Source organism: Macrotis lagotis, chromosome 7, assembly GCF_037893015.1.
Source record: "Macrotis lagotis isolate mMagLag1 chromosome 7, bilby.v1.9.chrom.fasta, whole genome shotgun sequence".
NCBI classification, from domain to species: Eukaryota; Metazoa; Chordata; class Mammalia; order Peramelemorphia; family Peramelidae; genus Macrotis; species Macrotis lagotis.
In genome coordinates this window covers 163518723-163545120 of record NC_133664.1, presented here as the reverse complement: position 1 = coordinate 163545120, position 26398 = coordinate 163518723, and the positions used below count along the sequence as shown (strand labels likewise).

The following is a 26398-nucleotide window of genomic DNA, read 5'->3' as shown; positions in this document are numbered from 1 at the left end:
CCCTGAAGCAAACTAGTTCAATTCAACTCTCTAAAAGCTTATAAAGCTAGCTGAGAAAGTTAAGGGAGAGTAACAAATAAGAAAAAAAACTAGAATGCGAATTCCCAAAGTCTTTTGTGAAAATGAAATAAATATATGTTGTTTTGGTTAAATTGTTCTTTTCATTCTATCAGTATCCTAGTTCAGCTCATTAAAAAATACTTGCTACTCTTTGAGAGTAGACCTACATGCTGATGAAATAGATTCTCTCTGGAGAGAATGGTTTTAAAAAGCATTTGTATTAGATTTTGAGTAATCAATTACAGGGATAGATGCTGAATTCAATTGTCCAAAGAAAGAAAATGCATGAAGAATACATAGTAGATGTACTGCTACTGTATAGAGTGGGAACTATAATCTGTGGTTCAGGTTGTTGGTCAGAGCATCGAGAGAGAGACTAAAAGAACATCAAGGGAATATATTCAAGAGGATTACATTTGGGTAGCCAGTGAGCGGGCATGGGAAAGGGCAAGATAAAAGAGCCAGTGAAGGGAAAAAAAAGATGGCATATTCAAAGAAGTAGGAGGTCAGTCAGTAAAATAAAATGTCAGAAAAACCATGGAGGATCAAATGGGAAAAGAAACTGTTATTTGATGAATAAGAGAATGTTACATTATATGTTGTGCTCATGTTTTATTCATAGTTTCTTATCATATAAATTCTTAGTGGTAGTTTAAACTAAAATGGCAAGGTAAACTAAATAATGTTTGGGGGGAACACAATTAAATTATTAAGGTAAATGATAGCTGATAGCAATTTGCAACTGTTAAAGATAATTTTAGGAAATAGAATATACTTTCTCAAAGAAGTTAATTGATGAACAGTAACATATGTGTTTACATAAATACACAACACATATTAAACATGTATATTCCATAATGCATCCTTACTTGACATATAATTTCAGAAACAGCATTTGGAAATTTAAAAATATTCTTGTATTCTAATTTCTTTTATGTAGAACAAAAGGGTAAGTAAAAATTAGTTTCTTTCTTAACTTTTTCTGTCCATTGAATATTCCTTTACAATGATTCACATTTTAGAAATGACTATAAGCACATTAAAAAAGCTTTTTGAGTTAATCATAACTTACATATTACCGATTTGATTTAATATTTATTTTTAATAAAATTCATGAAATGAATCCCTTGTTTGTTTAGGAGTGGAAGTGTCAGTGGATTAACTCTAAGGCTGATTCGTACTTCTGTCTCTGAAATGTTGGAAACCCTTTCTGATGATGATTTTGTGAATGTAGCTTCAGTGAGTATCAATTGATTACATTTTCCTCCATGTAAAAAATAAAGAAAAATGGTTTGTTCTCATATTATATAAGGCAATTGCTGACAGAAATGCTTATAGCATATTTTATCACATATACACTCAGAATTTTTTGACCCCTTTCCAAAAATCTCTCCAAAAGTAACTCTATTCTGCCACATTAAGTGCCTTGATCAGATTTCTCTAGGTCTTTATTGCATATAGCTTTTTAAAGAGATAAAGCTCAGGGCAGCTAGGTGGCATAATGGATAGGGCACTGCCCAGGAGTCAGGAGTACCTGAGTTCAAATCCAGTCTCAGACACTTAATAATTACCTAGCTGTGTCGCTTTGGGCAAGCAACTCAACCCCATTGCCTTGAAGGGAAAAAAAAAAAAAAGATAAAGCTCAAGTTTTTAAAAAGAAATATTGACTGCTCAGAGGAAATCAAATAAATGTCTAGATACACTAAACCAGGTATAAGCTCACCTCTGCAAGTACTTTTATTCTTATTTCCAATTACTATTGGTACTCTTCCACCTACCTTCTGGTCAGGTGAATCACCTAGTAGTATTGTGGTCATTTTCAGCATGATATTAATTTCAATGAAGACTAACTTTTACAATGCACAATTTAGTTTATTAACATAGCAGTTAATGCACATCCCAATACATTGATCTTTTTCCAAAATTCAATTTAGATGATTCTGTTTTAGTACTCTCATGGAAGATATTGGTAAGCTGAATAAATTCCTATTAATATTTAAATCTTATGATATTTTGTTGATCCTTGCCAAAAGGGAGAAGAGCCACTTAGAAAGAATAGAGGATATTTGTTATGATGTAGAATTTTTGTTGATGATGGGTGTTTATCTGAAAATCATTATGGCTACAGAAATATATGGAATAGATGGGAAGAAAATGCTAAGAAAAAGTATGAAATTATTTTTGCTCATATCTTGATTTTCCATAGAACATTCTAGTAATATGAAAAAAAATATGTGTTTCTTGGTACTAGAATTAGCTTTTCATTCTAGCACAAGCTAAAAGTCCTAAATTAATCTTTTGTTGAAAATACTTGCTAAGATAGAGGTCATTAAAATGTAATGTTTTGTCTCTGAACTGTTGATGTTAGAAAAGAAATTGTTTAATTTTAATACTATGATAATACATGTTGCTATGGCATGTTAAGGGTTTACAAAGTGCTTATTTAGGAAAAAAAAAAACCTTGTGACCTAAGTAATAAAAATATTCCCTTCTTCAGGATAGGAAAAGAGAAGCTTCTTGCTCAAAGCTTAGATTCAAATCTGGAAGTATAATAATGCTTTTTGTGAAAGAGAGTGAGAATGTGTGTGTGTGTGAGAGAGAGAGAGAGAGAGAGAGAGAGAGAGAGAGATCAGATTTTGTTGAAATCACTGTTGTTTGTCCTTCTTTCTTGAAGAGGACCAATGACATGATGAGGATAATGTCCCAATTTTTGTGTTTTTTTTTTGCAAGGCAATGGGGTTAAGTGGCTTGCCCAAGGTCACACAGCTAAGTAATTATTAAGTGACTGAGCCTGAATTTGAACCCAGGTCTTCCTGACTCCAGGGCCTGTACTCTATTCATTGTGCCAACTAGTTGCCCCTGATGTCCTAACTTTCAAGTAAATTGGATTTAAGTGAGGCAGACCTGAACAGAGTCACAAGCCCCACTCTCTCTTCTGGAGTCATTGGAGTTCGGTGGCAAGACATCAGTCAAGAGAACTGGCAATGACCTGCCTGTAGAAATAGGTGTTAACTTGGGCATGATGTCAAACTGAAATATGTATAGGAGCTACTAATTCTGCAGGCCACATTTTGACTTAGAAAACCACAGATTGACATTATTTGAGCTTTGTTTTAAATATTCCCCAAAACATTTCAATTTGGTTCTGACTATACTCAAGACTATTTCAGATTATAGACCCTCCTGAATTAGAGGAAATTTTTCTGTTTAGAACAGTAGCATACTGAACTAGTTGTTAGATATCCCTGATATAACCTCTTGATCATGTCCCAAATGTCTTGGTGTATTTTTAAGCTATTGAAGTTTTTAAGTCTAAAACTTCACTAGGACTTTGGGATGAGTTGTTTATAAAATGAACCATCTTTTTTTGCCAGTAAATTCTGTATAAAGTGAGATACTGGGCTGTGATATTAATAGAGATCGTTTTAATTTCCAAAATCATATTGTAATTAGAATCTAGGAAAGAAGGTCTGAATAAAGCTATCCAAAAATTTTTGTAAGCAATGTTAATATTTATTATTATTGTTATTGCTATTATTTTGTTGCTACTATAAATAATAGTTCATATTTATAACACTCTAAGATATGGTTTCTTAACCTGAGGACTATGAACATTATTATTATTAATATTATTATTATTATTGTGATGGTGGTATTTATCATCATTCTTATACCTGTATTTAAATATAATTTATTTCTCTTGTAACATATATATTTTTTGCCTTTAAAATATTTTGATAAGGGGTCCATAGGTTTCACTGAACTATCAAATTGACCTAAACACATAATATCACACACACACACACACACACACACACACACACACACACACGATAAAATATCTTTTTCCCCAGAACCCAGAGTAGATTGTAAAGAGTGTTGATTTTGAAGTCAGAGGACAGGCTCAGATACCAACCTCAGGTACCACTTACCATATAGATAAATCTGGGCAAGTGCATTAACTTCTCAGTGAAGGAGTCAGGCCTGGTGATCTCTGATGTTTTCCCCAGTTCTAATTCTATAAACTCTAATGTCATGTGGGTAGTCAAGTATTATTCATTTATCAGTTCTTAAGGACTGAGCAACCCCTTGAAAACACCTTGGATGAAATTCTAGAGTTGCTTTGGATGAAAACTAAGTGGCTCTTAGTGATGAGCATAGATAAAGTCAGTTATCAGAACCACATTTAAAAGCTCTATCTTGAGTAGGACTTGATACTCTAGAGGACTTAGAAAACTCAGGGTCACCCCCCACACCAATGAATAATCCATCAAATTGAAACTATTGAAAACACCAACATTCCAAGCCCAGCTGGTTGCTGGTGAACAAAAGCAAAAATGAAGAATTCCATACTATAAAGAGGCATTGCAGTTGTAGGAAGGCAATGTCATTTACTGGGAGAAAATAAACTGAATATGGAATCAGATTATTAGAGTGTGAAGCTTCTTTTATTCACCATATCTGTGACTTTTGTAAAATCACTTCTCTTGTCATTTTGTCACCTCTCAAATGAAGGGAAATAAACTGGGTGTATTGAAGCTCTTAATCATGAAAATTATTTTTCACAACTTATACATCTAAGAAAACATATTTGGAGACCCTAAAGGACAAGCCCTTACAATATCTAATAATTCATTCTTCTTCTACATTTTCCTGAGTGAGGCAGGTTTAGAGACAAAGAACAATGGGATTTGTAATAGCATAAAAAGGCTGTTGTTTTTCTCCAAAATTTAGTTTTAAGGAGGAAAAAAATGTTTTACTGAAAATATAAATCAATGTTATAACTATTTGACATTTCCTGGAGTTTTCCTTAATTAAATGAAGAATTGTTCATCGGTAAGACATACTCAACTTTATTTGTTGTCAGACAGTTTTTAAAGCCTTAATGCTTGACTTTTCTTATCTATTTGATTTAGCTTAGCTTGACAGTGTCTATTAGTTGAAAATGAAGAAATTCATTTAATTTGTCACTTGCAAGCAGAAGTGGGAATTTTTCTGATTTGAGATAATTCAACCAGCTATTGTAAATTAAAACAATTTGTTTTCCCATAGATTATTTTTGAAAAATTTCTCAAATCTAAAGGCAATTTTCTCTAGTATTTGAATTCTTTTGAAAAGATTCTTCTTGTCTTTGGAGTCATTAAAATATGTGTAATTTGGTGGGAGTTTTTTGGTATGCAAAAGGAGATTGCATAAACCCCTCCAATTTGTAAATGTGAAATACCTAGTTATAAGGAATAAATACAGTAATATATGTGTGTGTATGTGTGTATGTGTGTGTATTCTTCACCCCTTGTAGATTTTGCCCTATGTACATTCTGACAGTAGTAGGCTGAAGGATAGCTAACAGAGAGGTGCATAAGAGATTATTTCTCTTCAGGTATGAGTTAGACTAGATAATCTCTGCAATCTCTGATAACTCTGAGATTCTGTGATTCTGAATCAGTAATCAAGAAACAGTCATTGTTTCAACTGACATTGAACTAAGATAAAATGTCATTTATTTATGTTCATTGTGGATCTTACTATAACATTAAAATAACCATCAGTTTATTTGCAAAGGGTTTAACCAATATCAAGGCAACCTACTTGGCAGCCATGACTTTAACTGACATTTTTCTTTCTCTTAATCACCACATATCACTGTTTTGAAAATTATGTGGATTAATGTATTTAAACAAAAAAAAGATTCTTTTTATAATTGTGTGCTGGAAATTATTTTGAATTTTAAAAATAAACCCGTAGGCTTAGCCATATGATATTCTTTGCTTTAATTGGGAATAACAGTAGATTGAAACATTTACAGATGCTGAAAAAAACATTTAAAATCTTTCAAAAAGAAAGGTCAAAAACTGTCTCTAGAAAAGAATTCTGGATGCTTTTACATTTTGGCATGTCATAATTTCCATCATTTAATCATCACAATAGTCTCTGCTAGAATAGAATTTTATGAAACTGGAGATTTAAAACTCAAGACTGTAAAAGGTAATTTTTACCCATTCCCTTCAGAATTTGGTTGTATCAGGAAACCAACAATATGGCTTCAGATTTTTCATGCTACAGTAGTGCCTTGGTAATGAGGTGCTGAATTAACCTGAGGGTTTCTCTTCCACTTAGCTCTTTCAGCAAGCTGTCCCGGAAAACCCTTATGTATCACTCTTCATACTCACACCTGAGATGTAGGGATTTAAATGCCTGTCAATCATTCCTAAGAAGTGACAGTACAATTTAATCAGTCATATAAAAATTCACCCAGAGATTCTTGTGAACCACAGGCAGAAATTCCAATTGGCTATTTGCCACTGGTTTTATATTTTAAAATTTCTTATTTATTCTAAGGAGAATGATTGTCATGCTCTATATAAACCCATAACTGCTATCAGGGTTACTGCTCTATCATTCTCCTCCTGGATATGCTTTTCTTCTGTCTCCAGGGCTGGGCTTTGTTGCCAAAAGAGAGCCTACTGTTCAAAAAAGCTTAAATGTAAGAGTAATATAGCTGTTTTCCCACTAATCCAGTTATATGCTTTGATAGCAGCAAATGGCAGATGATAGGGCAGCAATTCGATACCAGCATGCTCTGATTTACAGACTATGTTTCAAATGTTGACACGAGAGAGTATAATTTGTTTATGATTGTGGGTAGGCTGAGGGTTTAGGAGAGCTCTATTACTGACCTGTGGAAGATGAAAGGCAAATATGAACTCGTTAAAAATCACTTTGTAAAAGGTCAGCCCTATAGGGCTTTTTAGTCATTCATTCTAATATTATACAATATCTGAACAAACCCCTAAACAGAAAATAAATGTGAGATATCATAACCTCTCTAGGTAATTTAGGAGCAACTTTGTACTATGGAATTTTGATATCATTACAATAACACAACCTCGGAAATTTGCCTAGAAATAGTGGCAGATGAAAAATGTCATATCCATAATGTTCTAGAAAATATTGTTGGCATATCAAACTGAAACTGCTTTTACCACAAAGTGTCCCCCAAGTATTTCCCAGATGCCAGACTGCTAAACAATAACTACAATAGTGACAAATAAGACTTTTTAATTATACTTTGAAAAAAATTTAAAAATTATGTTTTCCCTCACAAACTGGTAGGTCAAATCCCAATTGTTTGTATTATAATGTGATATAATAATTTCGAGTAGGTAAGTGGCAAAATGTATTTGTGCCATAGGTATGCCTAAAGAAAAAGAATTCCCTTTCTAGCTCTAAATCATTGCTTTGACACTTACAGATAGCCAAAGTAAGAAAGAAAAACATCATTGTTTCAAAGTCCTTTGTAGCCCAGTTGGCCTGACCCATATCCATACATCTATCTGAAAAAGCATTATTTTGCTTATAAATGACTTAATCAGTTGGAAGAATAATAGATTTCTATTATGTATGCATAAAGAATTCTCTGGAGATATGCAATAGTTTCTGCAAATTTAAATATAAAATAAATATTAAAAGTAGTAAGGATATAGCCTCTAGAGGCCTTTAATATTTTCTACCTTCATAAACTCTAACTTCTAATCTATTTAAAAGCAGAAAATGTATTTCTAAGGGACTCACCTACTCCTATTCAATTTCCTTTTCACCTCCTATTCATTACATCAACTGTTGGTTGCTTGAGTAGTAAACACTAAAACAAAGAAAAACCATCCTGATATGTTCTGCCTCCAAGATTCTTCCCTTTTAATTTTCTTGCTAAAGTATGATTGACCAGTTCATAGTCTCTCAGAGTTGGAAAGAACTTCAGAGAACATCCAGTCCAATATGTTCACCAATCCTCTCTTCCAAGATGTTATCCATTCAGCTCTTGCTTCATAGGATGACTCTGGATTTGAGGAAGAGAGTAAGAAAATGTTGTTGTTAAATCATTTTTAGTCATATCCAAATCTTCAGGATCCTGATGGAACCTTCTTGGCAAAGATACTTGGGATGGTTTGACATTTTGTTCTCTAGCATGTAGTGGTAGTGTAAAGACAAAGTTTCAACCACTCAGGAAACCTAAGATGAATTTCAGTCAATTCGATAAATTTCTATAAAATCAAGAGTCAGTATTCACTCTTAAGTATAAAATTGCTCAGAAGAAATTGAAGAATATAACATGAGCAGAAAAAAATCTTAGGGTTAGAGTAGACTGAAGAGCTAGCAGCAAAGGTTAGATCTCTTAGTGGTGTTACTATCCATAAGACCATAGATTTAGAAGGTACTTCAGAGGTCATTTAGACCTACCTTCTCAACTTAAAGTTAAGAAAGATGAAGCTGAAGAAGATAAAATGACCTGTCTATGATCACATGGCTCATGAGTTTCAGGATTCAAACTTATAACTTCCTAACTCCCAAGCCCAATGCTTTATTCATTTTGTTACCAAAAGATAACATCTAAACAATTTTTATTAAAGAACATTTTCAGAATTAAGGATTATCCTCAGTAAATATCCCTTCAAAATTATTTAAAATTTCAAAATTATAAATCTGATTAAGCAGTATAGGTTATAAGGTCAACACAATTCACAACCTGCCATTTGTTTACTAAGCAGTTTTTCAGAAGACCAAAAGTAATTAATTGTTCTCACTATAACCCAGAGGAAGGAACGGAAAAACAAATACAAAACTTTTAGTTTTCCAGTTTGTGTTGCAAATCTGCTGGAGAAGGGGCGGCTAGGTGGAGCAGTGAATAAAGAACAGTACCTGGGTTCAAATCCAGTCTCAGACACTTAATTACCTAACTGTGTGGCCTTGGCAAGCCATTTAACCCTGTTTGCCTTGTAAAAACCTATTAAAAAAATCTGCTGGAGAAGCATTTCTGGGTGTGGTATGGTAGGCTGGAGGAAGAAGATCTGATAAACTAGACAATCTCTCCAGTTTATCTGAAGCTTTCTTTACAATGTACAGTTCATCCTTTCTGGCACTTAGAAATAAATTCTCCAGAATATTAAGCTCACATTATTGTATCCTCTTGAAGAGGACCAATGAGATCAGGAGGATATCTTAACTTGAAAGTCAATTGGATCTGGGTGAGGAACTACATACTTTGAAATTTAAGTGCCACAGCATGACTAATATGGAAATATGTAAAACATAACTGTGCAAATATAATCTATATAAGATTGCTCACAGGGGAGGGAAGGGAGGAAAGAAGAAAAATGTGGAAATCAAAATTTACCAAAAGATGAATGTTGAAAATTATCTTTGCATGTAATTGAAAAAATAAAATAAAATAACATTTGAAATTTAAGTTCCAATACATTCCAAATTAAAATATGCTTTGTGACTAATTATAGCATCCATCACATTCTTTCCTTCCTATTGTACAGATGATGTTACTACTAATAGAAGCCATTATTTTAAAAAAGTTAATAGGTTCCTTTAATAAGACTGCCCAACTTGGAACCATCTCACCTAGGACTTTGAATGAAAGAGGAAAACATTCTTACTCCTCTCCTTAAATATTGCCCTTTTTTGGATTGAGTCATTTTTTATTCTATGCATTTTAAAAGTGATATTAAGATAATATAAGCTATGATGAAAAGAATAAATTAAATGAACTTTGATGACAAAGTAAAGAAATGGAAGATATTTAACTTAGAGAAGAAATGGTTAGATGATAACTTAATGATTTTCCAAATACATAACAATGAAGGTGTTGACAAGCATCTTAAATGTTTTACTTTAAGTACATGGTACACTAAAGACTTTCAAACTACTTAGGAATTAAATATATAGGAAAGTTGGAAATCTTATATTCATGGTAGATTATGAGAGAATGGAAATATTCTTAGAACCTATAATGATGGTCACTTATTCCATAAAATCTGTCATATCTATGAAGTAAAATTTGCTACCTTGAATTATGATCTTAAATTGACTTTACATTTCTCAATACCCTTTGTATTTTCACATAGACATTTAATACATATGGCTGCATAGCCATAAAATTTTATTACTGTCCCTCAATTTGGAGATTTTCCTATATATTTTTCATGTATATATATATGTAAAAACATGTGGGTAAAAAATATATACATATTATATATATATATAAACTTTATGTATATTTGGCCTAATATCCTTTTTCTATGTTATACCCACCATCTCTGTGGTACCAAGTTTAGTGGCTATTTGTAGGCAATTTTCTCTTTTCCCCCCCTCCATTTCCATTTAAAACCTTCTTCATTAGATTTGCACATTTCTAAGCAAATATGTTTTTACTGACTTTTATTAGAGTTACTCCATCTCTGACCAACAACCCAACATTACTGTGTCTTAAGTCTTGGCCCAAAAATCCAGATCACATTTTCAGGTGATTCTTAAAGACCTACTCCATTCCCTATATCCACCATTCTCTTCTGAAATGTGTCACAAATGTCTTTGGTTTTGTGCTAAAGACTTCATCAGTCACTAAAAGATATATTGATTCTCTTCCATTACACAAACCTTCTCAACATACCATCTCTCCTCTCTGGTCACAAAAGAAAAGATACTGAATTTGATCGATTTGCTTGGAGCCTGGATACCATTCCCTTCTGTTGGACTGTGTTCCAATAGTCGTTCTTCCTTTTCTTCCATGCATCTTAAATCTACTTATTTTCCATTGCCCCTTTCCATTTTTCAATAACTACACATCAGTTACTATGGGAGGATAAAGGAGGAATAGCACAAATAGAAAGAGCCCCAATTAGGATAATTAGGGAATTGAAATTAGTTGAAAAAGGATTATCTTGCCAAGGACCCAAATCAGTCAAACCATTAAGCAATAAAGATTAAGCATCCTTTATGTGCCAAATACTGTGCTAAGGTACAGAGTTTGCTATGAGTATAAAGTGAGGAAATGGATTAAAAATTTACATTAGAACCAATCAGCACAGTTTTCTTCTTTTTGTCCAGTTCTATTTAGGAGCATGTAAATAGGAATGAAGAAGGCAGATACTAGGAGGAATCCAAACTTAGTCTTTGCAATTATCAGTAATAAGACAAGGGGATAAGCGATTTGAATGCATAAGATAGTGTAGAATTATATTGTTGACAAGAGAATAAGATAAGGGAAAGTAGCCAGTAAATACAGTCAGAGAAATAACTGAAGGGTGAAAGTATAAGACAAAGAACAGGTTTATGGATCATAAGCTATACAGAAAGATGCAATAATTCAAAATTATGAGCACATAAAGAAATTCTAAGTCCATCTCTTCTTGTTGACATCCTAATATTAATCTGTCCTTGACCCTTTACTTGTTCCTTTAACAATCTCATTTACTTCATGATTCCAATTATCACCTTTGAGGAAATGATTCTCAAACCAGTATCTCCCAGCCTTGAAGTCCCTTCAGTGCTCCTGACCCTGATCTCCAATTGACTTTAGGACTTTTCTACTTGGCTTTCCCATCACTATCTCAATTTAATACCCCAAACAGAGCTCATTTCCCCCAAACCCACTATTTCTAATTTTATTCATCCATTCTCTCCCATTTCCCCATCCCATTCTAAATCTTGGTGTTATTTTCTACTATAACTTGACTTTACTAATTTTATATACCAGCAAGTTAACCAAGGCCTTCTTTCTAGTGAGTCTATCTCAAGTTTTCCCCTTCCCCCAGAATACCATGGAGTCTAGGCTTTTATTACCACCCACCCACACTCCTTCAGTAGCCTTATGACAGGTCTTCCTGCCTCTACCCTCTCAGTCCACACCTTTCTTGTATCTCTGCTTTTCTCATACACCTCATCATATTCCTACTCATTGAAATCTCTCTACTTTTCTCTTTATACTCTCTCTTGATAATATCAAAATCTCCTATGCAGTTCTCTATTAGGTTTTTGCAGATATCTCCAGAATCTTCTATAGCTAGTCCTTAGTTTTCTCTTTAGCTTCAGTTTTGCATCTCTAACTGTACATAGGACATTTCCATCTAATTTTTCCAGAAGCATCTTCCACTTAACATGTCCAAAATTAAATTTATTATCTTTGCCCCCCAACCCTACTCCAAATTTCTCTTTCTATTCATGGTACCACCATTATCCCATTCACTCAAGTTCATAAAGGACTTATTCCCTGACTCTTCGCAATTATCTCACATATCCAGTCAACTGCCAAATCTTGTTGATTTTATCCTTGCAATATTTCCCCTCTTTCTTTCTCCCCAGCCTAACTATCCTTATTTATATTTTTATCACCTCTCCTTCAGACTACTGAAATAACGTCCTAATTTGTCTCCATGGGCAGTGCATCCTGGTCATTTTCTGAAAAAAGCATTATTGACATTCTTAAAGCATAGGTCTGATCACATCATTCTCCTCTAAAAGCTTCAGTAACTAGTCACAATGCCAATGAAGGATAAAATGAAATTACCTTTGTTTGGCATTTGAAAAACCTTCATAATTTGGCTAAAAAAGTTCTTTCTAGTTTGAATTCATATTATTCTCCATTATAAATTTCATGTTTTGATAAGATGGTTTCATATCTGGAAATGTGAGGGGTTTAGATCTGATGACCTCTTATATCAGTTCCAGCACTAAATTCTGATTCTATGATTCTGTGTCTTCTTAAAGACAAGTTTGAGTGATTATACACACTCTTTCAGCTGAAAAAAGAAGAAAATGACCTTTCATGTTCATTACTTCTACTGACATACTCCAACTCTCCCCAGTACATTCCATTGCTCTCTTTCAAAGACTACTAATAGGATCATTATACTCATGACAATGGTTTATAAATATTTTCCTCATAAGGAACAGCACTTTTTTAAAGTCATAACAATATTTTCCAGCAGATAGGTGGCACTCTGATAAAGCATTTGAGTTGGAATCATGTTACCCTGAGTTCAAATATGGCCTCAGATATTTACCAGCTGTGTGACCCTGAACAAATTATTTAACTGTCTCAGTTTCCTCATCTGTAAAATGATTTGAAGAAGGAAATGGCAAACTACTCCAGTATCTTTGCCAAGACATTCCCAAATAAGGTGTTATGAAGAGTTGGACACAACTGAAATGAATGAACAACAACAATGTTTTACAATCGTCATTACCATACAATTCTTCTTACATCTTTAAATCCTTCTTGCTGTAGTTTAGGTCCATTTTATATACCTCTGGTCATAGGTTATGAAATTATAGAGCATCAGAGACAGAATGAATGTTGGAAATTATGAGAAAACTGAAGTCCATGAAAGCCACTTGCCCAACATTACAAATGTATTAATTTGCTAACTTTAGATTGTAACATAGATCTTTTGTTTCCATGTCCAACATTTATTTCACTTAAAAGATAGTTCCATTTGCTGACATGTGCATAGTATCCTTTCCTATACTTCCCAAAATTGTTTTGCTCTTAAGTCCTTATTTGTTCTCTATGGTATTTTATAAGGTCATCTCTGAACATGATGCCACAGAAGAATTCTATTATATTAACATGTAGGTAGTTTTGAGGTTAAATGAGTAGCAACAATTCTTAGTTGAAAAGTCAGCACCAATATATATCCATATATGGTTTTCATTGTGCTAGCTGATTTTTTAAAAATCTTCATTTCTTATTGTTATTTAATCTGGTTAATATTCTTTGCCTTAAGTATTCAACAGATAAAATCCATTTTCAATAGTATTTGTGCTGTAAGACTGAGTTACACATCCAGTTTCTCCTAAGCTATGAAGTATAAGAAAAAAAATTGTCTATTTTTAGCCGAGGAGAGAAAGCAAAATGAAGTGCTTACAAGGATCTGGAGTCAGGAAGACTCTCAAGGAGATTTCAACAAAGTTATCTAAGAATAACCCAAATGGATTTTTGGAGCCAGTTTTTAATATTGTGAAAATTCTTACAGTGATTAAAAATACAGATCTAGATTAAACTTCAAAATGAAATCCTATTGGCATTTTAAAAAAGGGTAATTTGCCTTTTTTCTGATTGCCAATGTGGACATGTATAGGTGCAAGTGTCTTAAAATATCCATGTATTTCCTAAATAAAATTGTCTTCTTAATCTCCTATGGTTTATAGCAGAAGTATTCTAAAGTATTTTGAATTTAGTGAAGGCATAAGAAAGGAGGCATACTAAAAAGTAATTTGAGTTTAAATGAAAGAAATGTGTGACATTCATAAAAATTTACATTGCTTGACATTTTCTTGGAAAAGGGTACAACACTGGAAAATTATGCACACCTTCAGTATGTTCCATATCTTGGACATTTTGTTTTTTCCTGCAGTGCCATCTTGTGGTCAAAAATTGGTCTGTGCTTATGGTTCTTTTTATTCCTGACTATATAATGGATGAGAAAACATTTAAGATTATATTTCTGACATTGCAATGTGTTCTCTAAAATTTTGACATTTTTAAAAAATAATATTATGTAATAAAGTAGATACATAATTACATTTAAACTTTTATTTATTAGTCTCATATGTTATTGTTTGAGTTCAATGTACATACTATAGACAAAGCCAGAAAAGAAAAGCACAATTTAAGCACCTTTCAATCAGATAAATTTAGATATAGACCAATTTTTTTTCATTAAATAAGGACTTATGTAAATTACCATAAAAGCAGTATCTAAATTAAACATATCTAATCCATGTTGAAAGGCTGATGGGGGGAAAACAAGATAACAAAGCTAATGAAAGCACCTTAAGAATATAAGCATCCCAATAATAAGACAAAATTGATTTTTTTCTTTTTCAATGAATTTATTATGGTAAATTGAAATATAACCACATTTTAAGTGTTTCTTCTGTGCCACACAAAGTTTTAAAAAAGTCCTTTCTATGTGCGAACATAGAGTCTATTGGGGAAGACATAAAAATAACTATGTATAAACAATATATAAGCAGGCTAAATATATATATATATAAATAATAAATATATATATATATATAAAGATTTATTGCAAAACATTTTCTCATTAAGGAATGAGAAAGTCTTAAGATATTTAAATTGTTGGCAATGCTATACTTGTATATCTTTCCAGTTCAGTCAAAAAAACAAAAGGATTGATCTCACGTGTGTGAAAGCAGATGTTCTGGAATATTACCTTGAATGTGAAAGACAAGAAAGTCACCCCCCCACCCATATAATACTTTTATTATTGTTATTGAGTGATGTCTGACTCTTCATGACCCCATTTGGTGTTTTCTTGGCAAAGATACTACAGTGGTTTGTCATTTCCTTTTCCAGTTTATTATACAGATGAGGAAATTAAGGTAAATGAAATTACGACTTGACCAGGATCATATAGATAGCAAAGGTCAAAGATTAGATTTGAACTTGGGAAGATGATTCTTCCTGATATCAAGCCTATCTTAAATTATAGCATTTTAATTATTTTTATACCATGTCCAAGGAAATGGGGCAGAGTGGAGAGAAAGTTGGTCTTGAAACCATAAAGATGTTCCCTCACTGACATATACTGGTCTTATGACTCTGGGCAAGTAAGTTAACATTTCAGGACCCTAGTTGCACCTAGGCGCAACTGTCTAAGACTACAATTTGCAGAAAAGGTGCCAACATTCATATGTAGAAGGAGTTTCTTATTCTGAGAGTTCTCTATGTCAATGAAGTCATAGGTCTTTTCTCTAACCCTTACATCTTTATATAACATCATATAATAATTCTTTATTATTTCTAATACTGTCTAGTTTTTTCTTGATCATGACTTGAAATCCCACTGTGAGGAGAAGATTGCTGCAAATGTATAATATAGAAATTTTATTTGCAAAAAAATTCTGAACAATGAAATTTTGAGCCTTGTTGAAATGATTTTTTTCACTACAAAGATTCAATCAGATTAAATCATTATAAAAGCAAACAAACTTTGATCTTAGATAATTCTATATGAAGACAGAAATTTTTTAAATATAATCTCTGTTTATAATTTATCAAAGCCAAATTTGACCCCCAAAAATATATAAGGCCTTTGCTTCAATGACATCCTTATATTTCTAGTCCTCAGTTTTCATATACATCTGTTTTGATCTTCCTGCCGTGAAATAATAAAGACAATCTGGAGATGGATATCCTCAATTTTCAGGTTTTATGGCAATCCCATGCAAATAGCTCTTTTTTGTTATTCTTATTCTACTACTAAATACCCAATGCAAGGCTCACTTTGGTTAAGGGGAGTGCAATATATTTTGGGGTGGTCTTAGGTTTGAGATTAAATTTTCAAAGACTTTTAGGGCAACTCAGATGCAAAACAAAAAAATTTAGAATGGCTGAATTATATAGCAAAAACAAGGGGAAACATTTAAATAAGGAAAAACCAACAAGTATCAATAATTTGGACTATTGTGTTGTAGTTAATGAATAAAGAATAAAGAAAATTGGGGAAAATATGTGTAAAATAATGTGACACAAAGAAAGGCCTATATGAAAAGTCAGAGAGAGAGAGAGGGAGGGAGAGAAAATATATATTCACATAGTGTTGAATGAATACAGATGATGGAAGGAAAAAGAGTAAGGTAATAATTGCTATAGATAATTTTGTGTTACAAGCCTTTTAAAAAGTTTTGTTAGTTGCAGATTCAAGTTTAATTGATTTTGTTATTGTTTGGTGCTAAAATTTCCAAAAATTATACATTTAAGAAAATCATTTTAGGATATTAGCATTTTTAGAAGTGAGGAACAAGGAACTGAAAACATTATTTTATATCATTGACATTTTATATTGCCTATTTCTATAACACATTAATATAAACAAAAAATGACAAAAGAATCAAATGAATGTATTCATATGTTGACTTATTGCATAAATAACACTGAGACTATGGAGCTGCAGTCAAAATACATTTTTAAGATGTCTCCAATGGAAAAAAATTGTTTACTTTATCAAATTATCTTAGAAATATCTATTTATCTTCTTTCAAATGCATTTGAATTTCAAGAAGCAATAAGAATCTGAGGGCATAATTCCATAAGCTATTCTACATATGCAGTTCTTGCTATAGTTTATATTTTGGTTCAGGTGGAGTTTGAACATTTCCTTTCTTTAAATCATTCTCTATGGACTTCTATTCATTGTGTGACCACTGAAAAGTCACCTTAACTTCTCTGAGCCTCAGTTTCTTCATCTGTTAAAAGAGGGAAATGAGCACATCCACTTCCTCCTCCTCCTCCTCACCATCACAATTAGCATTTATATAATGACTTCCATGTACTGAGCTCTCTTCAAATATTATTTCATTCAATTCAGATAACCCTAATAGGGTTTTTATTATTATTATTATTATTATTATTACCCTATTATCATCAGCATTTCATAGTTATGGAAACTGAGATAAACAAGAGGTTAAATGACTTGACTAAGATCACATAGCTAGTTTCTGAAGTCAAAGTGGAACTAAGGTCTTTCTAACTTTTCAGGGTTCTATTCACTCCACCTAACTTCAGTTTTTTCCATATCCAAATTTTAAGATCCCATGATTTGATAATAAAAGATTAGAATACTTCAAGAAAAAAATAAATTTTAATACAGATAGGTTGAAATGTGTGTAACTTACTGACATATGAAGAATGGGTAAAATGATAATATTCTTAATATATTTGAATGATAATCAAAAGCAAAATTTATTTTAATTAAAATGTGATGTGTTTGTACATATTTGGAGTAAGAATGAAAGACCTTGCTTTATAGGCTTCATTTTGCCTTTGTCATCTTGTGAAAGTTACCTAATCTCTCTATGATTCACTGCTTTAATTGGTATAATAAATGAAGTTTATTTATGAGATTTTTCTATTTCCAATATGATTTGACATATAATTGAAAATTTAAATAAAATATTGTAAATTAAAATTCTAGATTTCATAAACAAAAATTCCAGAAGGACCCTTTCCATTTTAATTAATTAAAAAAATAGATTTCTAACAAGCATTATTCTTCTATGCTTCCATGAATCATGTTGCTCCCATGTGAAGACATGTAGTACAGGTCACTGGAGTTCCCTCCTCATGACAAGCTGCTTTTCTTCAGAATCATTCAAGCAGAAAGATCAATTCACCACTTGGAAATACCCTTTGTACATGAAGAACTCCAGGACACAAATGACATATGACTTCCAACAAATCAGTATGCCCCCTTTTGCTAACAGGTAACCCGGGGCAAATGGATTGCTTTGCTTGTCAGTCCTGAGACCAGAGCTTCTTTAATATCTTCACATATCTTTCCACTATTTATAGCTTGGTTAGAATTTAAGAAAAAATTCTTCAATTCATTACAGCTTTTACAAATGCACACTTTTGAATCCTTTCATGACTATTCTATTTCTCTTAAAATGATAGGTTATTGTCACAGAGGTCTCCTTTCTCTGTAAATCCAAAGCATCTCTTTGACCTGACACTTTCCTAATCCACAAGCCTTTGCTCCTGTCTGAGTATCGTTGTTTGCTCACCACTGACAATCTCTGTGGTCCAACATACTGCCTCTTTTAATAAATCCAGATGGGCTCACTTGTCCTGTTATTTGATTATTTCAGAACTGTGGATTGTGCCTAAACTGGCATCACTTCTTGGAATCATCCATCTTTAGATCTTTTTAAAGCTCTCCCTTGTTGTCCAGAATGAAAATATCTCAACAAGCCTCACTTAATTAGGCAATTAAAAACTGAATTTTCCCCTATATCATTCTACATATTCAAACACCTTGGTTATATGTCTTCCTTTTTTTAAGCTTTCACAGAATCATAGACATATAATGGAGTGTTGAATAGGAACTTAAACAGTTTTCTCATTTGCAAAATGAGAATGCTGAACTCAGTTAAGTGATGTCATTCATCTAGCTTATATGAAGACATTGTTTACCCATATTTAACCTAATATACCTATTGTAATTTGCCTGTGTACTTATAGTTCCTTTTAAAGGATAAGATAATCAACCTAGAACCATGTCCTTAGAAATCTAAAAGAGAAAAAATGGAAAGAAAACCATCAATTTATTTTTCATATATACATAAATTTTTGTCTTTCAGTTTAACAGCAATGCCCAGGATGTGAGCTGCTTTCGACATCTTGTCCAAGCTAATGTAAGAAACAAAAAAGTGCTGAAAGATGCTGTGAACAACATCACTGCTAAAGGCATCACAGATTACAAAAAAGGCTTTAGTTTTGCTTTTGAGCAGCTACTAAATGTAAGTATCCATATCTCTTCTCATATGATTTCTGAACCACAGAAAAAAAGGTCAATGTCCAGATTTTCAGTAGGTCACTGGAGCAAAAGCCAATACTACATTTCATTTACTTCAGTCACTTTTAGAAAGGCAACCTTTCCCCTTTATCTTGTTTTAGAAGCATGGTCATTTTAAACTGGGATATACATTTTTTCAATTCTTTTAGAAATTTTCTGTAATTTAGCTTGCTCCCCTATCACAACCACTCAGATTAGAATTGCATTACAAATCAAATTAATATATCTTGAATGATATTTGGTGAATAGTGAATATGGTGCTAACAGTAGAATCAGATCAGTTCAGATCTTGCCTTAGTCACTTACTAGCTGTGAATTCCTAGGTAAGTCAACATTTCAGAGCCCCATTGTCCTCATCTACAAAACAAGAGGTTTAAATATGTTGGCTTCTGGCATACCTTCCAGATCTAAATCTATTATCCTATGAGTAAGTTTGATATACATGAATGTTAGATAAACATAAACCTAGGCAGAAATTCATCCAGAAGTTCTTTGAGTTTTTTTAATTCTCTTACACACACACACACACACACACACACACTCTACAGGGGCAGCTAGGTAGCACAGTGAATAGAGCATCAGCCCTGGAATCAGGAGGACCTGGATTCAGATCACTTAGTCACTTAATAATTACCTAGCTGTGTGACTTGGACAAGTCCCCCACTGCCTTGCAAAAAAAAAAAGGGGGAAATACACACACACACACACACACACACACACACACACACTCATACTACTGGTATTCACTAAATGTTTATTGAACTGCATTTACTGGAATCTTTTGAGAATATTTCTTCAACTTATGCATTGTGTTTTAGGTGTCATTTACTTTCAAGCATCAGTAACTAGAGATGACTTAGCTTTAAACATCCTGTTTTTGGTCACTGGGGTATTATACTTTTTATGCTACTGAAAATATAAAAGTAGAGAAGCTGTGTGAATGCTCAATGGAAAAAAGGACTTCAAGTCCATAATGCCTTTAGAATAAGTTGAGCAAGAAAAAATATTATATTTTGTTATTAAAGATACACATTAGCAATATGATTTGCTTCTTAAATGGCATCAGAGGATCTCCCAGTTGGAAGAGATCTGAGAGGTCAACTCATCCAGTCTCTAAATGGAGAAATAACCTATACAAAAATGGTCTGAGAGATTAACTAATCCAATCTCCACATGGAGGAATCATCTGTACAAAATTACTAATAAGCGACCATCTAATCTCTTCTTAAAGATCCTATGATAGCAGAGTCTATCCACTTAGCCAACCCACTTAATATTTGAAGGATTCTAAAGACTTCTTTTTTTTTCCTTAACCAAAATCTGATTTTTTACAACTTCTATTCATTTCTCATTTTGCCCTCTGTGATCATTGCTTTTGTTATATAGTTCCTGTAACCCTCGTGTCTTTAAATTAATAAGAATAACTGGATGTTCTTATATCACGCCTTTTCTTATTTTTTTTCATTTCCCTGTTAGCTTTTTGTGCTATCATTTCAAATGGAAAGATCATTCTTTTTAGCAGAGAAAAAGCAAAATAATTGTAGCTCTGTCTATATAATATAATATCATTTTTGTTTTGATGATGAATATTGGTGACAATGGTGTTATCTTTCCTTCAATCTTTCTCCCCCCCAAAGAAAAAAAACAACATGGATACTGATCCAAGTTAAAGGCATTCAATTATTAGCTAATATATCATAAAGTTAAAAATTATTTTAGAAAATCTAAAATCTGATGGGTTGAGTTTATTTTAGCTCTACATTATTTAGAAACAACATTTAGGGTAAAAATATGTGCAACATTTCATGTATTTTGGATTTTAAATAGTAAACTGATTTCAGTGTTAAAAAAAAATAAGAGAAATGCAGTGTTATTTATTTGAACTATCAACAAATTTGGAATGGAAGAGTATTTTAAAATGTAGGGGATTTTTGGCCCTGAAATAGTAATCAAGTTTTCTGGGTCATAGCCTTTTAATTATTTTGGTTTGCCTTTTTGCATTCCCTCTAGTTTTGCTTATAATAGTCTGGTAATGAGGTGCCTGAAACCAAATGTAGTAGTTCAGAAGCAATCTCACTAGAGAGGAAATATTAAGTCCCAGATTCATTACCTGCTAGCTCTGCATATAGGATCCAAATCATATTGGCCTTTTGTGTCAGCACACATCATTTGCAAATGCTTTTCTAATATGTTCTCAGTTATTCCCAGTATCTCAGAATTTCTTCTTTCCATTCTCTTTTCTGTTATGGAATATCTTTATTTTTTGAAATTTCTTTAAATCATCATGGTTTGTCATTTTCAAGTCAAATGTCATTATAATATTCTCTCAAATGCTCCTACCATTTTGCATTGTAAGATAGAATTTCTATAATACTCATTGGTCCCTGAGCTATCTTTAATTTCTTGCAGTTTGGGAATTGTATTCCAAAACAGTGCATCTACTCTTCCACATCAATGATGAAGAAGTTACATAGAAATAGGCATATCACTGATCCCCATGGCATTACCTTAGATACCAGTTTGAATTAATACTACAAGTAGTACTCCCTAAAATAATACTACTTTAGAGATGTAATATTCTACTCTATTAGCAGCCTGAGTTTCACTTACCTATTCATTTTAATTTTATTCATATAATAATGCTTCTCTTGAATTAATTGTCTATAAACCACCCATAAATATTTTACATGGTTCTTATTGTAAAAATAAAAACACATCTAATTTTACTATTGTACTCTGATATACTGGAGAATTTAGTCTTCAAAAGGTTATAAATGGTGCTAATCTCAGGCATTATAGGTAGAATTTATGTTTAGCATCTATGTAGCACCTACTCTTGTGCCCATTGCCCTAATGCCTTTCCCCTTTGCCAGTCAATAGGTATTTTCAGAAAAGGATCTGATAATATTCATACCAATATCAGTGATATATTTTGATAATTTAACAGATAACAAAGTTGTAAACCATAAAAATGAATGGCAGAATTATAGGAATCAATAAACCTATGACAGGAGTGTTTTGGAAAACATAGAGTCATAATTCTTTTATTGACAAACCGGTCATTCACAAAAAATTACCCATATTCTAGAAGTGACAAACTTTTTTTTAAAGCAAAATGCATTTATACTAGTGGTTTCATTTTTGCACATATCTTAAAATTGATTCCTGAAACAATACTAAAATTCTAGCTTACAGGAATATCACTTAATGAAAACAGTTTCACATAGTTCTCTTTCTATAGCAGAAATTAAGATGTATTTCTCTCTTGCAAATTGGGAAGAGGGGAATGAGCCCCCAATAGGCATACACTTCTAAGTTTTAGGTAAAGTTTTAAACAAACTGTAATAATGATTATACATGTATATAAACTAGAATATTGAACTCTTTTTCAAAAAGATCAGAATTAATAAATTGGTTAGCTCTTTGCTACTCAGTATTTTAGCAAATAAAAAGGTTATTTAATCTCTTTCTTTACAATCTTTTTCTCATAAATCTAAATTGATTTCTAAGGAAACTTTTATTTTTCTTCACACCCTGGTAATAAAGTTGTTATAAGATTTATTTAGATTAATTTTTGTTATTTCACTTTTGTGAAGTTAGAAAAGATGGATAAGAAATGAATGTGTGAATTGCAAGTCAATAAATACCAATAGCAATGATTTGCTATTCAAAAAGGTTTTCAAGGGTTTAGAGAACATATTTCAAAGAATCATATAACTTGACAGAAGGGACCTCAATGATCATCTATTCCAAGATGTTTTTATCTCTGAATTTGCTCTCTGAATTTTTCATTTGCTCCTTATAGTTGTTTTGCATAGTAGGTAACAACTGTCATTTACATATTACTTTTAAAGGTTTTCAAAAGAGTCTTCTATATGTTAACTTATTTGATATTGCACAACAATCCTGTGAGATAGGTGTGACATATTATTCTGATTTTATAGGTAAGGAAACACTGAGAAGCTCTTTTTTGGTATAGTCTATAAATAAGTAACAATTTCCTATCCTTCTATTTGTGGAAGTTGAAAACTTTATAAACAACTTTTATTTTCCTTGGTTTGATTCTTTTTATTATATTTTAGGTCACCAAAATTCCTCTTAGAATTAATTCTTTCCATGTATGTGTAAGCCCTCCCCAATATTTTTAGTCACAATTAGATATGTTGTATCTTAGCTTGTTGGTTACTTTTGTTATATACTCTTTTCTATCCTAAACACAATCAAGTGTAATGGATTTACATGTGTTTTACAGTACAATGTTTCTAGAGCCAATTGTAATAAGATCATCATGCTATTTACGGATGGAGGTGAAGAGAGAGCCCAGGAGATTTTCAATAAATACAATAAAGAAAAAAAAGTAAGTACCATTTTATCAGATTTTTCTTTTTGAAAATTCAATTGGTTTTGGTTGAAAGTAGGAACGAAAAGTAGGTTGGGAAAATATTGTTCACTTAAAAATTAAAAGAAGTCATTTCCAGAATTAAAAATAACTGATATTTGAGATATATTGAGTGGTATAGTCTAGTAGAGCATTGTTTTTCTCACATTTTCAATGGATCTGTGACCCTCAATGAGCTTTGTCTTCAACCATATAATTTTCAAGCCATCCTTATCAATTGCTCTGCAATGATTTATTAAGCACTCACTCACTAGGTCCTGAAGAATACAAAGACAAGGGGCGGCTAGGTGGCACAGTGGATAGAGCACTGGCCTTGGAGTCAGGAGTACTTGAATTCAAATCTGACTTCAGCCACTTAATAATTACCTAGCTGTGTGGCCTTGGGCAAGCCACTTAACCCCATTTGCCTAGCAAAAACCCTAAAAAAAAAATCCAAAGAAAAAAGTTACACATCCCAAGTTTACAGTTTAACTTGGAGACAAATATAAATATATACAGCTATACATAAATAAATGAATTATATGATATATATAGTCATATGTATGCAGATTTGATTATATGATTTAAATATATGCATTAACACTAACCAATGTATATGTTATATATTGAGTAGATAAAACCGTCTTTAGAGAGAAAGGTGGTATCAGATTGAGCAAGATGAAAAAGCAGTGAGCAATCTAGATTTGCAATTTAAAAAAAATTAGTTTATGGGATAAAGCAAACATTTCCATAATATAGTAATATCATAAAAAATTATTGCACATGAAACTGAAATCTACTATGATATACTTGCTATTATTTTAAAAGTTATCATGCAGATTCTTTTCCTCCTTTTTTCCTCCCCATACTAGAGATAGCTACCATGAGACACAAATATGTATGTTTGAATGTAAAATCATTATACCCATACTTCTATTTGCCAGTTATTTCTCTGGATGCAGATAGTCTTCCTACTTATATCCTTTTTAGTTTCTTAGAGTATTTCTAATAATAGCTCAAAGTTGTTTTAAAAACAACATTGCTATTACTGTATATAATGTTATCTTGGTTCTGCTTATTTCATTCTTCATTATTTCTTGCAAGCCTTTCCATATTTTTCCCAGGTCAGTGAGCTCAGTATTTCTTATAGTGTAAAATTATAAATCACAACTTGTTCAGCCATTTTGTTCAATTCTTATTCACATCTCTCAAAAATCCACTTGGCATTTATTTGGTACAAATATTTTAGTAAAATGGTTTGAACTATTAGCTCCTATTCTGATATTACTGAGAAGAGAAGCTACAGAGGTGTAGTCCCTATCCAGCAGATTTCTATACACTCCAAAATAAAGAAATGATTAGAGTCAGGGAAGCAAGGAAAAATACAGAGACATGGGGAAACAAGGAGAAATGTAATAGTTACAAAGACACAAAAAACGAAGATACTAGGAGACAGAACTAACATAAGAGAATGAGAAGACATTAGGAAAAAATTTCTTTAAAAGCAAAATTGTTACTTATTACATTCCAAAAAGAAATTTGAAAAAAATTATGTTATATTTATACTACATTCATTTTTAGGATTTAAATAGCAATAATTGCTGGGAAGCTGTCTGTAAATGTAACCAATTTCCCTTTGAATTCAGACCTCAAATACATCTCTTTCCCCTTTTCAGAGCACAGAGGTCAGGAGTAATATTGAAACAGTGTGAAAGTCGAAGTGTTTGAAAATCAGTTGCTAGTGCGATTAATGGTATGCTGGCATTGTCCACACTGGCAGTAATTCTAGTACATTGGGTGGACTTGTAAAACATTTTTGTCTCTTCTACCATCTACCAACATATGCATCCCATCTGTAATAAAACAACACTCAAAACACATAAATTCCAATCGCAAAAATTTGCCCTCTACAATCACTATTTCTTATTAAAAAAAAATCAAGTGGTAATTTTATGACATCAAAACAAAAATGATGCTTTTTTTAAAAAAAGGAAATCAAAATTAAAAAATAGTGTTAGGTTTGCTCAATATAGATACACCTAAAAGAGTTTGGGATTTAGTTCTGGGTTTTCAATCTTATTTATTAAAATAGAAGTATCAATTCTTTTATGTTTTATCTATTATGTTCCTGATCAAAGCATGTAGTGATCATCTTAGTCAACTGTTCTGATAGTTCAATAGCTGATTATGCCATTCATGGATTTCCAGTTTTTTAAAGAATTCAAATATAGTAAAATTCACTTAACACTAAAGCTAAATCGAACACAACTTAATCTTCTGGTAACTGAGAAGATACTTCAACTTAGAATGGTTTCAGATCATCATCATAAACATAAATTATCTTATTATAGGTGTGTCATAGGAATTTTCAGAAAAAAAGGATAAACCTGCTTAATGTATTTTGACATCCTCCAACTGAACTAATTTTATGTTCCATTAAATCTTACAGTGGCAGTAATGTTCAAGTTCAAGTATTTTACTTTTAAAAATAGCAATGAATGCTTCAGCTATGTTTATCAAGACTGAGTTTGCCCCTTTATAATGTCTTAATTTTCTGGAGAGAGAAACATCTTTTGCACAAATTACAATTAAAGAACAAAGAACATAGTGTATATATTGTTCTAATTACAGATCAGCAGTAAGTCATTGAGGACCCTTTCATTTCGAACCTTGTTTCACCTTACTACCCGCCCCCCTTCATGCATTCTGAAGTTTAGCAAAGCTGGATAAACTTTCTGACTCTTCTTCTGTCTCTTTCTGACTCTTGTCTTTTGTCCCTGTACAATGGTACAAT

General features: G+C 32.2%; 1 protein-coding gene across 1 annotated transcript in view; it reads left to right on the top strand.

Moving 5' to 3' along the window:
• Positions 1-26398, top strand: part of CACNA2D1 (calcium voltage-gated channel auxiliary subunit alpha2delta 1) — a 157839-nt gene that overhangs the window by 26997 nt on the left and 104444 nt on the right. Inside the window, exons 5-7 of the mRNA XM_074195298.1 lie at positions 1200-1299; positions 19012-19170; positions 23479-23583. Of these exons, the coding sequence (XP_074051399.1) occupies positions 1200-1299; positions 19012-19170; positions 23479-23583 (364 nt within the window). The remainder of the gene's footprint in view (positions 1-1199; positions 1300-19011; positions 19171-23478; positions 23584-26398) is intronic.